The sequence below is a fragment of the Durio zibethinus genome, chromosome 2 (genome assembly GCF_047325235.1).
Source record: "Durio zibethinus cultivar Kanyao isolate XHJ-2024 chromosome 2, ASM4732523v1, whole genome shotgun sequence".
In the NCBI taxonomy this organism is placed as follows: domain Eukaryota; kingdom Viridiplantae; phylum Streptophyta; class Magnoliopsida; order Malvales; family Malvaceae; genus Durio; species Durio zibethinus.
In genome coordinates this window covers 28637562-28654462 of record NC_143163.1, presented here as the reverse complement: position 1 = coordinate 28654462, position 16901 = coordinate 28637562, and the positions used below count along the sequence as shown (strand labels likewise).

Below are 16901 nucleotides of genomic sequence, written 5' to 3'. Positions count from 1 at the left end.
ATCACATTAAAAATTTTTAAAATTTAGTACCAAATTTAATATTTCACTATAATTTTGGTATCATTTATGATATTAATTCAAAACTAATCAAAAGTTAAAATGTTTTTTAAAATGTTATTTTACCATTAAACTTTTCCTGATCTTTTAATCAAATTGAAAAGTATAATGCATGGTAAATTTGATCTATCACTTTAAATAAAATGATAAATGTGAATTTTTTTCAAAAAATTCAAATGAATATAAGCAAACACATAAAAGATGTAATCCAATTAGATCTAGTTTAGCATTGATATTGAAAGTAAATTTTGTATTTAAAAGCTGCTTTTAATCTAGTATTAATATTAAAAAAAAAAAACTTTTCATTCTAAAATTTCGGTTTGTCAATCCAAACTAAAAAGCTTTTGAAAATGTGTTTTTTAGTGAAAAAAATACGTTTTAAAAAAAATAACTATATTATACATATATTTATAATATTTTATTATTTTATGCATTTTTTTTAGATATTTCAATTACTCATGATAATACCAAATACTTAAAATTTTTAACTATATTTCTTTATTACACTTTTTAAATGTATTTGGGATAATGTCTATTTGGCCCTTGAACTAATGCATTTTTTTTTTTTGGATTGGTACCTAAACTTAAAAAGTTACTAAATAGGTACTTGAATTTTCAAATCGTGTATCAATTTATTCTAAGAGTTTACTTCGTTAGCCGAGTTGCTGACTTGACTATTTTAGCCAATAAAAAACCATCATCTTGACATAAAATGATATGTCAACTTAAGTTTTGCTTACATGTCATGCTTATGTGACTATATATTTGGCATTCTGAAAAAAAGAAAAAGAATAAGTAAAAAAAAATTAATTTTCCCTTAAATTGTAAACCCTAAATTCAATACCTATGTCACTGTCCACCCTAAATTCAGAAAACTCTTTAAAATTTTAGCAAAATCAAAGCAAAATCAAAACTTGTGAAATCACAACTACTACCTTTATGAAATCAACGATAAACAAAGAAAGTAAGATGGCTGAAAGAAGATATGGAGGTTTTGTTGAAGATTCATCGAAGAGAAATGGACATTCTTAGTAGTCACGATCAAACTGTAGCTTAAGAATAAGAAATCATTTTACTTTAATCAGTTGTTATTGTGGAGTAATGGCTCTAATTCGTGAAAATTTTATAGGTGTGAAAAGTTCAAAAAGATGTTCTGCACATTTGTTGATTTATGTAGAGTTGGTTTTGAGTTGACGGGTAAAACTAAATTTGTTTTTGTTAATGTTTTGCAGGGTGTGAATTATGATATTTTCAATGGGTTGAAGATGAGTATTTGTTGGATAGTGAAAATGAAAATCAGAATGAGGAATTGAGATTTGAAAAGGGCAAATTACTAGCTAAGAGCAAAAAAGGAAAAAAAATACCGCATTAAAGGAAAATTGCAATAATAATGAAGTTAATAGGCTTGAATGAGGTTTGGATTCTAAAAATGAAAAAGAAATCATACAAGGATTTGGTAGCAAAGGGTCGAAGACTAATATGGTACTACCAAATTGTGTTACTAGTGTCTTGTATGGTGTTTTTCATTTTCATTTTAGAGTTTATTTTATGATAGATTAAAAAATTTTAAGAATTTATAGAAAGATTCTATATTTTGTTCTAAACTGCCATAAAGATGAAGTAATGAAATGAAAGCAATATTTTAGATCAAATATTTAGTTTTCTTCATTTATTTTGAGTAAAGCTAAGAAAATTGGAACATACAAGAAATGGAAAGAACGATCTTTCAAAAAAGTATATCTCAAGGGAACAATTAATGGAAATAATCTAAGAAGATAGCAAATTCATTAGGTTGGACTCTGATTTAATTTTTCTCCTTTTTTCTTTTTCTTGGATAATGTTGTTCTTCTATTCATTACTATTATGTGTCTCAGTTTATATCCTTGGTATATCTACCAAAACTTGGTGGTTTTGATTCTTTGAATGTAAAAAATATACTAATTTTTTTTTCTTTTGTTTCTAGCCATTTGCGTAAATCTTTTTATTACAAGTTAGTTTAGCTTATACTTGTTTCTAAATTGTTTCCACATTGGCCATAATGTTTGTACCACCTTCTCTACATTTCTATTTTTAACTACTAAAGTAGACTATTTTGTCATTACAAGCAGTTAATACTAGATTGTCTCTATCATCAATTCTGCATGGTAGGTTGGACAATGAATATGCATAATACTTTTACAAACAATTTAATAACTAAACAAGTAACATTGTACCATTTACAAAAGAGCATAATGTTCATGGGAAAAATAATATGCCAAATTCATTTTTATCTTTATTCTTTTCCATTTCTCAAAATTGAATGTTGCTACAATAACAGTTAGCCATCTTTCTTTATGTTGTCTGTGACTATGATAATTGGTTTATATTGTTGCTATAAACAAGATGAAACCAATTGATCATCACACAAACAAGATTAAACCAATTCATTCATTTAGATCCATTATTGATCCATAAATAAGGTAAAACCAATACATCAATGATCCATCATGAAATAAGTTCATCAATTCCCTACTCATTACACACAAATAAATGATTGATGATTATTTAAAAAAAGTAGAAAAAAATCCATAATTGATCCATAAACAAGATAAAACAAGATGAAACTACAAAAAAGATGAAACTAGTTCATTCATCATTGACTGAAAGTAATTCATACAACATCCAATAATGTACCTTCATCACTGCTCATTACATAAATAAATTGATCGTGAATATTCAAAAATAACAAAAACAACAACAAAAAGCACAAAATGTTACAAAAAGGTATCATGTGAAAAAATAACTTTCATATAAATTCTTAAAAATGTTACTGGACTTGATGCTCTTTGACTTTTTTCTCAACTTGACTTTCTTGTGTACTTTGTATCTATGTAGAAGAGTTAGAGTGTCATCAAGTGTTGTTGAAGTTTATCTCTTCCTCTTGAAACCCAACAAGTCATTTCTTAAATCTTATATTAAAACCATTAAAGTATTACCAAACAATGAATCAAAGTCACATTTAGTAACATATATAAATAGGTTACCTAGATTTTTCATTTTTATATCTAGTAACACCATCTAAATGACCATCAATCTCCTTATTTAGAGAACCATTTACAGTTCTATTGATGTTGATGTACACTTAGCATTGTTTGGAGTGGAGATCAACATTTGTCTTTTTAATCTAGGCTATTTGATAAAATATAATTCATTAGCATATATACATAAATACTAAACAATCTAACAACAAAACAAAAATTACACAATAAAGGACCCTTACATTTAATATTTGCAGTCTTGTCTTCTCGTTAACATATATGTCTATTCCTTGCATGATTTTTCTCTTATTGGTTCTAGATGCTACAAGTTTTTCTATAATTTTCTATTTTTTCTTTTGCACAGGTAACTTTTGGGGTTTTGTGGCCTTTGGTACTGCATTGATTGTTGTTATGTTTCTATATTGTCTGGTTGCTATAGTTTGTTTTAATGGTAAGGCTATTATAGTCAGTATAAATTTGTGAGTGCTACAATTTATTTGGATGGTGTGGATGTACCATTTTTAGGTGGTGTGACTGCTACTCTAGTCATTGTGGGTGGTATGGCTATTATCCTGATCACTGAATGGTATGGTTGCTGCTTTGGATGGTGTGATTGCTACTTTGGATACTCTTAGTGGTATGGCTACTACTTTGGACATTCTGAGAGGTGTGGTTACTGCTTTAATCACTCTGGGTGAAATAGCTGCTACTGTGGCATAGTGTTCTAATCCTACAAGTTTTGAGGCATTTGATGTATTCATGTCTTCAGCTTGTCCTGTGTTACTATCCTATAATGCATAAAAAACAAAACATTAGTTTAAACAAGTTGTAAGTTAAACTTTAAATCATATAAGTAGATTGTAACTTATATTTTTTTTATGAACATGTCCTTGAATATTAACCAAACTTGAAACAAATTCGACACTTTATCTTCTTTTATTTATTTGATAACTTTGTCCCATTTAAGCGTTCACCCTCCTTTATATTTTTGTTCTTTTTTTGTCTACCAAGTATTTTTCTATGAAGTGGTAGGTCTATGTCTCCGTGTGGTAAGCCAGAACTTGTCTCTAAGAATAGGTGGTAACATACAACTATATCATTTTTTATACATTTCTTTCTTTTATACATGTGTAACATATTCTTTAATTTTTTCATTTTAAAAAATCATGACACATATGTCATGAGGACATAGTATCTCAATTAAATCCCATGGCTTACATGTGCACTTCCTCCCACCCATTTCTATCACAAATCTATCCTTACAATATTTAACCTCATATCCATCACTACCATTCCATACAACATGACAAAAAGCATTAAGTTCCTTATGCTATTCTATTTTCTCACAAATTCTAGGATAAAGCAACTTAGTCCACTTAGCACATCTAGTCATATTGTTAGTGTCTTCATCTTAGCATTAAATGTCTTCATCTTCAACTATATTATTATCCGTAACATTAGACAAACATCTAGTACCTTTGACCAGTGCTTAGGATTTCTTTTTAAGATATCAGTTATTGTTGCACCTTTTAAATCTCCAAGTTCCTTTGCTTTTACTTTAAACTCAACACTTATGATAGTGAATTTAGCACCATTATCCATTTGTATATCAACTTTCAAGTTATCTAAAAACCATCTCCAACTATGCTTATTCTTTACCTCCATAATTGTCCAAGCAATATGATACATTTGATTATTGCCATCTTTACCAATAATAACAAAAAATTTAGTTTTTAAAGGTTTCTTCATAAAACATCCATTTACACATAGCAAATACCTACAATATTTCTAGAAGCCTTCTTCAAGTGCACTAAAACAAACATACAACCTTAAAAACCTTGGTTTATGGTCTGTTGTAGGCCTTTCAACCACCAGGTCTATATATTCATTTGGATATGCCTTTCTCAGAGTAGAACGTAATCAAACAACCTTTGAAAACTCATAATGTTATTTATCGATAATATTTTCATGACCTTTCATCCTAGTACTCCTACAAACTTTTATTGTGACATCAACATTTAACTCCTCATTGATAAGCTTTTTCATCTCAACCAACTTCAAGTCAGGAATAATCCTAAGCTTGGTAAGAAAATGTTTAACTAACACCTTATAATCTACCGTTGAGTTTTTGAAGGTAATAGTGCACTAATGTTCATTTCTCAGTGTTTTCATCTTGAACAACCCATCATAGTTGTTTATCATAGCATAAATGAGGAATAAAATGGTCTTCATGTTTACAAATAGCCTTGACCTTATGTTTCTCATTCCTAACGTATCTATAATTAAACATTTTTGCAATTGCATGTTTGGTTAATACATCCTTGAATTGCCTTGAACCATAAAAAATCATTCCAATCTTAAACTTAGAAACTGGATTTGAAAGGTCAAAGTATTTCTTACTATTTTTCTTACATACAACCTCTCCATTTTCACAACTCTCATAACTATTTATGTCTGAAAAGTCTATGAAATCTGTATCATCCTCATCTATAAGGTTTGTCCTAGCCCCACTATTCTCACCTATCTCGTTCTATTTTGCTTATTTCTTTCCTTTCTTGATCTCTTGCAAAAGATCCTAAAAAACTATTCTTGGTGGGTTCTCATTACTCTTCATTGCCACTTTTCCTTTCTTTTTTCTCTAAACTTATTGTAAGATGTTCTAATATTTTGTATTTCCTCATCATCAATATCCAAGCCCAACTCGTATTCTCTAAAGGGTTCTTTCTCACTATCTAAATATTTACTCTCATTTACACCTTCATGTGACTCAAATGTACTTACATCCAACACAGTTACATATACAAAATGCGTCTCCCAAATTACTATCATTGTTAACCCACCCATTTACATTATTATCATCTACCTTATTAATGTTTGCAGTCTGGTAGATACCCCATTTTGTTTAAAAATTTCTTTGAAATTGAAATGGGCCTTTGACCATAAATTGGGCTTTGATTGGAAAGCTTTGGGCCTAATGTGATAAAAGACCAAAAATTTTAATTTTAATTTCAATTTGATTTGATTTGATTTTTGGTTTAATTTTACATTTTTTTAGTTAAAGTTAAAAAAAAAAAGGTAAAAAAGATGAAAAGAAAAAGAAAAAAAATAAATGTGTTAATTGAAGATCTTGGATTCAATGATTTGATTTTTTTTTGGGCTTAATTCATGCAAAACAAAACCACATAATTAAATTATAGAAAATTAATCAAACAAATCACACAATTAATTCACTGAAATAAAATCACAAAATCATAGATTCGGTAAGAATGATTGGAGCCTTATAAAGTACTTGAATTTGTGAACACAAGGGGGAACAATCATGAACAATAAGCACACACAAGAAGGCAATTACGAGCAAGAACAAATACAAGGCAACGGCCATTAGCAACCAATTCCAATCGAAGTGAAGACCCAACAACCAGTGGCCTGTTCTAATCTCACCAAGCATCCCACCACCACTATACGACACTACTAATTAAATACCGTCATTACTTGTGGCTCTTACATCAATGCCATTCCATCCTTATCGACACAGTCTCTCTACCATAACGTCTTATTGCCACAATCACCAATCTTTGCCAAATGGCTATTTATTAGCCCAATTTATTTGTAATTTCTACTTTTGGTTTATTTATATTCCTATTTATTTCACTTATTTGTTTCTCTTTCTTCTTTTATACATATTTAAAATAAATTTTTATAGTAAATCTTATCAAATTATTGAAGGATTTTAAATATTAAATTAAGTCTATCAAACTATTAGAGGACCAAATGAATTTTTTAAAAAATAATTTTTTAATCCTACCAAATGATTAGAGGATTTAAATCTCTATGTTAAATCTTACCAAACTATTAAAATATTTAATAACTCTTTTTTGGAAAGGTTTTCAAATAAAAATCCCACCAAATATTGGGGGATATGCATTGAAATAAAATCTTACCAAACGATTGAAAGATTTTATTTATTGTTTTTTAATAATTAATTTTTTTAAAAAAATACGTTAATGAATCCGACAATAAAACTTCTTCAGAGTGAGACACTGGCCTCTATGAATACTTTTGAGGTGAAACAATTATCTTAAATTGCTACCAAACTATTTGAGTAATTTTTAGATCAATTTTAATAATTAAATTATTTAGTAAATTATAAAAATATTTGAAGGCTTAAGTAATTTGAAATCAAACTAATACCATCCTTTGGTTGGACGTTGTGATGGTGCTTTAACATTTTTCACACATAACCAGACTCGTGAACTTAAATATGGTTTTGTATATTAGAATATACTTTTTAAAGATACACAAATCAAGTTTGAGATCTCTCTTTAAAAAGGGATAGATTCAGTTAAGCGATCAATCACACTTAAATAAAAAATATTGGTAGTGACTCCTTAAAGCTATGTCTAGTTATAGGTCAACGGATTTGCAAGTTATGATAGTTTGGCAACTCCATTAGAGAAATCAATAGTTAGGCCAATAAATGATTTCTTGTTATCTAAGCCTAACTTAATAAATTTAAGATTTTTTTCTTGTATGTGTTTTATTTATTTATTTATTTATTTTTTTTTTCATGTTTATCATTCACTTGCATATGCATAACATGAGATATATACCAAGCTTCATCCTTTATGAGAAAGTAAAGTACCTACGCCTTTGTAAAATTTTATGTCTATGTATGAGTAAATGAAATACTCCCACTTAAATTGAACCTTTTTTGTTTGTAGCTTATAATGGGTGAGAATTGGAGTGCCTTACTAGTCTATAATGGATAATGATATAAGGAACAATTTGGGATCCCTTAGACTGTCAAACCTTTGAACCTAGTGTGTAAATAAACCCTAAGGGTCTGAACCTAAGTTAGAGCCATGCTTTCCCTTGTGATAGAAAATCCTAAATAGGACATATAATGGGACATTTATTCTGCTTGTAAATTTGTATATTGTTCTTTATTTTTATTATTTGCATACTAACCCTTTTATGTTGTTCTTTGTATATGTTATATTGTTCTTTGTATATATCATGTTTACTAACCCTTTTCTTTTATTGTATATGCATGCATTCACATCATTAAATTCTTTTTATTGCATACATGCATTCATTCATGCATTATTCCATTTCACTTTTTCATATATTAAAAGATGTGAATGCTTAATTATAAATTAAAGAGTAATTTATTTTTTTTAGTGTTTTACTTAGTTGTGAATATGAATTTTTTTTTTACTATGTATTGCATAAAATGCATCCATGTAAATATTGTTGTATGTACATTATTTCATTTGTTTAGGGCAATCTTTGCCTTCTTTTTTTTTTTGTATATAGTTGTGAATATGAATTCTTACTATGTATTGCATACACGTATGTAAATATCTTTGAATGTATGTTGTTTCATTTGTTTGGAAATATTTTTGCCTTTTCAATTTTGTACATAGTTCTGGGTATAAATTTTTGTTTTCATTTATGTATCATATACATGTATTTGCATATAGATCCATGTTCATTGTATTTACGTTATTTCATTTGTTTGGGGCAATCTTTGGTATGTAAATATGAATTCTTGTTTTTCATTATGATTTGCATGTAAGCATTTGTATATATTTTTTTCATCCATTGGAATTGTTTGTCAATAAAAACCCATATGATTTCTTTTCATGATTGAAAAATTTTCTTTGTAAAGAAAAATTTTTGTGGAAACAATCTTAAGAGAATTGGTGATTACTACAAAAAATGAACATACACAGTTGTTTCACTTACCATTTCATATCCAATTCAATTGACCACCACACTATTCAAAGCTTGACTTTTCAAGTCCTATGAGCCTAATTTTCAGTTGACAAAGAAGGATTTTCAAATCAATGATCTTCATTAAAGTTATGAGCAATGAAGTTTGAAAAATCTTATTTGAAAAATTTTTTATAAGCCAATACATGAAGCTTTTCTTCACAGATTCTAGATTTTGGTAATTTGATAAGTGTTAAGACTATTCTAAACACTCACTACCCATGTTTCTTCATAAAGCCTAAACTTCTCTAATTTCTTCCTTAAGGCAAAATTACTGAAAAAGACCATATCTTCTCAATATCCTTGTTTGACATCTTGATTTATGCAACATATTTTTTCTCTTTCATTTATTACCCTAAAATTTTTCTTTGCCCATATCTTAAGGCAAATTTACCCAAAAGTCAAATTATCTAATTTTCTTCAGCATCCTTTCCTCTGGATGGTATTGATTTTTTTTCTCTTACAACATGTCTAGATTGAGATAAGGGGAGAGAAAGGAAACAAAAGGAAATGGGGAATTCTTTCCCTTGTTTGTATATAACATAAATAAAAATGAAGGAAAGGAAAGTATGCTTAGCTCCCTTTGGTTTCCCTCAACTTTCTTCATTTTTTAATTACCCCAAATTAGGGGGAATGAAGGCAAAGGAAAAAAATTTAAAATTTAAAATATAAAATGACTATTATATCTTTATTAATTTTTTTAAATTAAAAGTGTATGATTTTAAACTCCAAAATTAAACTGAGAAAACAAAATATCATTTACCAATAAATTTATTGTCTTTAATTTTTTTCTTTTATTTTTATGAATTTCATAAATTTCATTGATGACTATTTTTATGAAAAAATAAAGGAAAATTGAAAATATGGAATACATTAACATAAACATATAAATGTTATAGTAAAAACAAAGATTATCAAAGGTTATAATAAAAAAATATATAATAAATCTTTTCCTTCCCTTTCCATTATTTAACCAAATAATGATAAGATTTCTTTACTCTCTTTTCCCTTATTAATTTTAGTTATTCAAACAAAAAATACATATATCATTTCCTTTCCTTTATAAAACCTTCCCTTCCTTTATTTTCCTTTCCTTTCTTTTACTGATGTTTAACCAAACATAGTGTTAGTGTGAAAATAAGGATTGTTACATTGGGACTTCATTGGATACAGTCAGATGATATACTTTGAGCTTGAGTTGCAAAAAAAAAAAAAAAAGAAGAAAAAAAGAAAGAAAAAGAAAAAATTAATTTTAATATCATGCACATGAGATATTCAAATGATTCTAAAGTGAAAAAGAAAAAAATCTAACCTAAAACTTTTGAATAAAAAAGCATTTGAAATAAAAAAAGTCACTATTTACAAAACTATTGTAACCCTAAACCAAAGAATAAAAAAATCAATATACCTTAAAAATTTTTACAACCCAAAATCGAATCTCACTTTGCTTTACAAAATCGAATCCAAATACTCCACAAATCTCTTTGTGCTAGTCAATACCCCTACCTTGTCTTGTTCCAGCGAAGAAACCCAATACTTCAATTAGATGGTATATCAAATCTAACCTAAAACTTTTCAATTTAACATCTTTCCCATCAGTTTCTTATTTGATTCTCAAAGATTGTTTGGGTTTAGGGTATTAATAGAAGAACGATTTTGAGGTTTTTTTTATAGATGAGATTTTGAAAAATTTTTTTTACTCCTGTTTAAGGTTATTTAATTTGGGATTTTTACTTAATCAATAAATAGCCACATAAGCATGATATGTAAGCAATGACTCAAGTTGACATGTCATTTTGTGTCTAGATGGTGGTTTTTTATTGGCTAAAATAACCAAGTTAGCAATTCGATTAATGGAGTTAACTCTTAGACTAAATTGATATATGAATTGAGAGTTTATGTTACTATTTAGCAACTTTTTTTTTAGTTTAGGTGCCATATCCAAAAAATATAATAGTTCAAAGGCCAATTAAAACATTATCCCATTGTATTTTTCCAATTCGCAATAATACTAAACTCTCTCTTAGTAAAAAGATGAATAAGAAATGAATACACTATTGGTAAAGAGATGAATAAGAAATAAATACGCTATGTCGATGCCCCAACTACACCACAAAAGGACTTCATTTTAGTTTTTAAAGAGATGAATAAGAAATATATACGCTATGTCGATGCCCCAAACTACACCACAAAAGGACTTCATTTTAGTTTTTCTACATGCTCTTTCAAGCAACAAAGGCCACGGACACAAAAAACAAAAAAAAATTGTCACCAGTGAAAATGACAAAGGTATTATTGTTTAGGATTTGAATTCTGGATTGCCCTTTCGGGCTTGGAATGATAATGTTTCTACAATGCAACAAAGGGATCCAATCCATATTGAACTTCTATAAACGTGAATAATTATTACAATTCATAAGAAACCACCTTAATTTCTGCTAAAGATCGAGACATAGTCAGGTGGTAAGCTCGGAGCCTAGTCAGCATCGACGTCTCTCTGACAAGGACATGGACATGGGTGATGGGGATTGGCATGGAGCGTTGGCATCAGCTGCTACCCAAAGTCACTATACTACTTGTTTTGCTTTAATTTACCTTGCAGTCTTTATCTCTCATATTTCCAAACCCAAAAACAAAACCTCATACATATATTTTATTTATTTATTTTATTATTATTTAATACGATCAAATCAAAGGTATCTTCCTGCTCTTTACACAATCTCTTTTTGACCAATCTTAAGACATAATTTTAACATTGATTTGCTGCATTTTTATCTGGCTTTGGCCAAGCTCTTTTTTTTTTCTTTCTTTAGTGTGAATACTCTAATTTGGAAGGCTTCATTTAGACAATCCCAATGTTAAAAGGCAAAGAAGAAATGCCCCACTCATAGAATCAAATAATTGTTGTGGTAGAAACCATGGAGAATGTCCCCACTTCAGTAAATGCAATGCATTTAGCCTTCATATTGTTATATACGGTGGAATTTGGAGTGTACTTCACTCAAAAATCTTTGATACAAGGATGGTTGATGGCTCTGTCCAACATGAAACAAGAACGAACCAACAATAATGCCATTATACTATTTTTGGCGAAGAAAAAGAGGTGGAAGTGTGAACCTGGAATAAAACTTGAAAAGCAATGGAAGTGGAGCAGAGGCCAGAAGGAGAGAAAAAAAATAAAAAAAAATAAAAAAGAAAAGATTACATTCAATAGAAATTACATGGCATTTGTTCAAGATTACAAATATATCCTAGAAATTATGATAAGTCTGTCTCCATGCATGAAATTCGAAGGAATGACGACTACACCAGTTAATACCATTCAAACAAGTAAGAAGCTATTGATCCAAACATAAGTTGGGCCACAATTTCTTTACAGCAAAATCTATAATCAAGTGTGTCGAGTGATTACCTTGACTCCTGGAAAGTCTGAGTAGGGAAATAGGGCTACAGGCAGAGTTTCGAAGAGGATAGCATGGATCGAGGAAAACAAATGCAGTTGTTGCCAAGTAGGGGAAGCATGAGATTTAGGACCTAAACTAAAGACTGAGTTCATTTATGAAACCTATAAAACAATCGATATCAATAAATCTTGTGCTCATTCCTAAGGACGAAACTAATCAACCGTAAATATCAGTGATGAAAAACTAGTAGAATTCATGACAAGGAAAAACCTATATGAAGTTCTTAGAGTACTGCAATAAAATTAAAAAATGTAAAAATTATTTAATCAGCAGACACTTGACTTTATTTGCTGCCGCCAAGCCCTCAAAAATACTCATCTTTTTCATTTTATACCTATGTTTTTTGCTCTGTTCCTTACTAGCAACCACCACCAAAAGCAAAATCTCTCCTCTGAATTCCTCTATCAGCAAAACTTGTATCTCCAACTGAAGACATGGTGTGCTGGAAATTCACTTAAGACATTTTATCAAATATTAAGCAAGAGATGGCCTTATTACATACAACAAGCGCTTCTGGAGCTTGGGAAACACTCTTGCAACACTTACATAATAGTTACAAAGCATTTTTCACACTAAACTCACAGAGCAATACTATATATGCTACACACGTTTCTAACTAAGCTAAAAAAACATATAAATCCACCCAGTATAAGGATCATTAAGTATAAAAAACATGGGAAAGAAGATAGCTTTCTTTACTAAGGGCAGCAACGCCTTTGCAGGTATATGCTGTCTCGATGTTTAGGCAAAAGCCATATCTCCCATAGTTTGGGATTCTCAGAAGCAAAGCACCCATTTCCTATAACCTGAAGATTGTAGGATTGGCTGGTGCTGTTGAGTCACGAAATTAAACTATCGGCTGATGTTGTTGAGTTAGGAAGAAGCTCTTCATCGTCGTTGGCAAATGATTCCATCACAGCAATTGCTTTGCATTTTAAAGAAGAGGCTTTGTATTTATTTATTCATTATTATTATTATTATTATTATTTTCTTTGCATAGCATTGTATTTTAAAGAGGAGTGTTTAGGGTAGCGGCAGCAAATAGATGTTACCCAAAAGTTTTGGCTCAAGTTTTTGGGGAACTCTAGGAACTCCATGTAAGTTCCCCCTCCCCGGCACCGGGGTAAGACACTAGAAACTTGCAGCACTAGAGATGGATCTTATCAATGGGAATCTGTCCATGGGTGTAAATAAGAGTGAGCAGAGATCCTGATGAATGTCTTTTAGTTTCTGAGAGTGCAGCATGACTTAAACAGAAAATGCAACTTCACCAAATCAAACGGTGAGATAAAGCCTCCTTATTTCAGGCACTTGGCCTCAAATCTTGTTTTGTATAGAGACTTGAACAGTCCATCCATGTGGAGCTCTTTCTTCACCAAAACTTTCAAGGTAATGGATTATAAACGATCTTCTAGCAAGAATTTATTTTTGCAAATATATGCATAGGAATCCTGGATCAAGAACAATGTAAGAAACAATTAACTTGAAGCTTGTGCTATTTGTATAACCATTATAACCATTATTAAGTAACTGATATATGAACTGCACAAAGCACACAATATTTGAGTTTGAGCTTTTACAGTATAATCTTTAGATGACTTTTCATTTCCTGTGACAATAACAACAATACGACATACACCAGATAGAAAAGGACCACCAGAGTTCCTTATCTTTCACAAATACATATCACAAACCAATACCAATAACAAGGCAGACATTAAAACAGAAATTAAAGATATAAACCAAACCCTTCTTTCAAAATTGTTGTTACTTTCTTCTTGACTGATTTAGATTGGCTGTGAAGTTCTAATCTGTGGCTTGATGTTATCGGTTGGAAGTTGAGCAGATGCATCTGGCAATACAACTGCAGCAGCTGCAGTCATGGTTTGGTATTGAGCAGGCATTCTAGGTGCCAAAGGCTGAGTGTAGTATATCTGAGCATGAGCAGGATCAGTGAATTCATAAGTATATGCGGCAGTGGCAGCGGATGTAGGTGCAACAGATTGTGATGGATGATGAATCTGAGAGAAACCTACATATTGTTGCTGATGCTGACTGTTTGGCAATTGAACCAGTTGCGGAGAACCAGTAGTTGTTCTGTACATTCCTGTAGCAGCAGCCATTTCAGGTTTGGCAATAGGAGCATTTCTCATAGGGTTGTATGCACCAGGAGGTGGAACCATGGTAGTATTGGGAGGAGTCTGTGGATGGCTAGATGTGATTGCATTAGTGGCTTCACTAATACTAGGTTGCTGGACAGGCAAGTTGTAAGCTTGGGGTTGCCTTGCAGGCACGTAATACATGGGATATTGCTGATCAACCTGTGTGTGATGATGATGGTGTTGCTGTTGGGAAGGATATACCGGGTAATAAGCTGAGATTGGCACCGCCCCAGTGGGATGATGATGAATGTAATGTGCTGCACCAGCATGTAGAAATTGTTGTTGTTGTTGTTGCTGTTGATCATATTGGGGGTGCTGCAATATATAACCAGAATCCTGAACTGGTTGTTGTATCTGAACCTGAGCGTTTGTGTTCGGATCAGAGGTATTGAGCTTTGGATCAACAGGGTTTGCAGGAACCCTGTTAGCCCCAGATGGGATTTGAACAATTGGGTCTTGATAAATCATAGGTTTTTGGCGTGACAATGGATTTGTAAAACTATTATCACTGCCCAAATTATACATATAATAAAAAAAATCTCAGCTACTTTATAAAAAGTAAATCCAACCAAAATTAAAGAAAAGAAACAAATTGGAAGATGAAAACAGTACCTTGAGACGGAATCCGGAGAAGCCAAATCATGACCACTGCTAGACTTCTGTTGATTCTGAAGAGGCAAAACCTGAGGTTGTGACTGTGGAGGTGGTGGTTTCCTATACCCAACAGGAACCCCATGATCCGATCTGTCATCATCAGAAAAACCCCGATTCATATAGTCCCCAGGAACCACACCTGAACTCAAACCCACCCCACCACCAGAAACAGCTATGCCCACCGGCATCGGCGGCGGTGCTGACAATGCCACAAACCCTTCATCCAGGTGCTTCACCCCTCCACCAGCAACACAAGCAGGTGCAGCTACAGTAAACTGAGCAAACTGTTCCTCAATCCCCACCATCTTATGCTCCTTCTGATCCTCAGCCTGGACTCGAATGGGAGGCAAGTTAGCAAGCGAAGGAGAGGAAGAAGTTGAACCAAAAGAAGATGTAGTTTCAAGCATAGGAGAATCAGGAACCGAATGAACATCTTGATTTTTTAAATTCATATTCTTCTGACTTCCACTCCCTTCATCTTTCAAACTAACTTCAACAACATTTCCCTGACGATCATCATCCAATCCCAACAAACAATTCACGTTCGTCCCCGATTCCGAAAACCCTCTGTTCAACAATCCTGCCCCATTCAACGCGTTAAGAAACCATTCATCAGACTTGGTCGGATTGTTAATAATCGGCTCAATTGAATGTGAAGACGCCGGGCTTCCCTCCGGATTGAGAGGGAAAAGAAAGAGGCGAATACGGGAGGACTTGCTTGACGATGTTGTTTGGGAACAAGTACGGTCGTATTCATCGATCATGTTTTCAAGGTCTTCGTCGGTTGTAACAGAGATGAGAGAGTCAAGGTCTTCAGAGGGAAGTTGGTACTTTAGAGTAAAAGGGCGGCCGTGGAGAAGAGAATTTGAGAGGCGCTGGTGGAGAGAACCGAGGGAAGTGTGGCGGTCCACGACAACCATACGAGTGTCGCCACCGATGTAACACAGGGCTTTGTCGTGGGGACGAGGGACGATAGTACCGCCATAACTGCACATCAGGCGGAGCTTTGAGTAGAGAGTAGGGGGAGGAGCTGGGTCTTCCCATGAATCCGTGTTGCGGGAGCGTGGCGAGGAATCGATGGAGTCTGGATAGGTGGCGTTGATGTTGGCGGCAGGGGTTGTTGCAGTGGTGGGGGTGGAGGAAAGAGGTGGAGCCGCCGCGGGTGGCGGAGGCAGAGTTTCCATTTGGTGGGGGGGGGGGGGGGTTGGGAGAGAGAAAGAAAGAAGGAGAGAGCAAAAGAGGGCTTGAGGCGGTGGAAATTTGATGCTCTTATAGACTCAACACCTTGTTTTGCCTGGTTGTTCTTTTTTTTTTTTTTTTTTTTTTTTTGGGACTTTCGGTTTTAGATGCTTTTAAAAAAATCATAAATTTTAAGATTAATCTCATCGTGAATAACACTTAATAAATCTTAGGATTAATCTCGTGAATAACACTTAATTTATTGTAAAACATTCAATATTATATTTAAATTTTAAAAAATTTTAATGTAAAATTTAAATTATAAATATATTAATTAATATGATATTTATTTTAATTTAATTAATTTTAAATGATGATATATAATAATAAATAAAATTTTAAATATTATATTAATTAAAAAATTTATAATTTAAATATTTTTTTAAAAGTTAAATATTATATTAAATATTTTGTTATAATTTAAAAATTATTTATGATATTAATTTTAAATTTTATTATTATAATAATTTTAACATTTTTTCTTAAATTTTTTCTTAAAAAAGTTTATTATTATTATTTTTTTGCCAATTGTT

The 16901-nt window shown here is 31.5% G+C and overlaps 1 protein-coding gene across 1 annotated transcript; it reads right to left on the bottom strand.

The window, feature by feature from the left end:
* Nucleotides 1–13887: 13887 nt before the first annotated feature.
* Nucleotides 13888–16363, bottom strand: LOC111317785 (uncharacterized). The gene is made up of 2 exons (XM_022920200.2): nt 15088–16363; nt 13888–14983 (listed from the first exon to the last, which is right to left on the bottom strand). Exons 1-2 carry the CDS (start codon nt 16311–16313, stop codon nt 14101–14103), a joined length of 2109 nt encoding a protein of 702 aa, XP_022775935.2. The 5' UTR covers nt 16314–16363; the 3' UTR covers nt 13888–14100.
* Between the last annotated feature and the right edge of the window lie 538 nt (nt 16364–16901).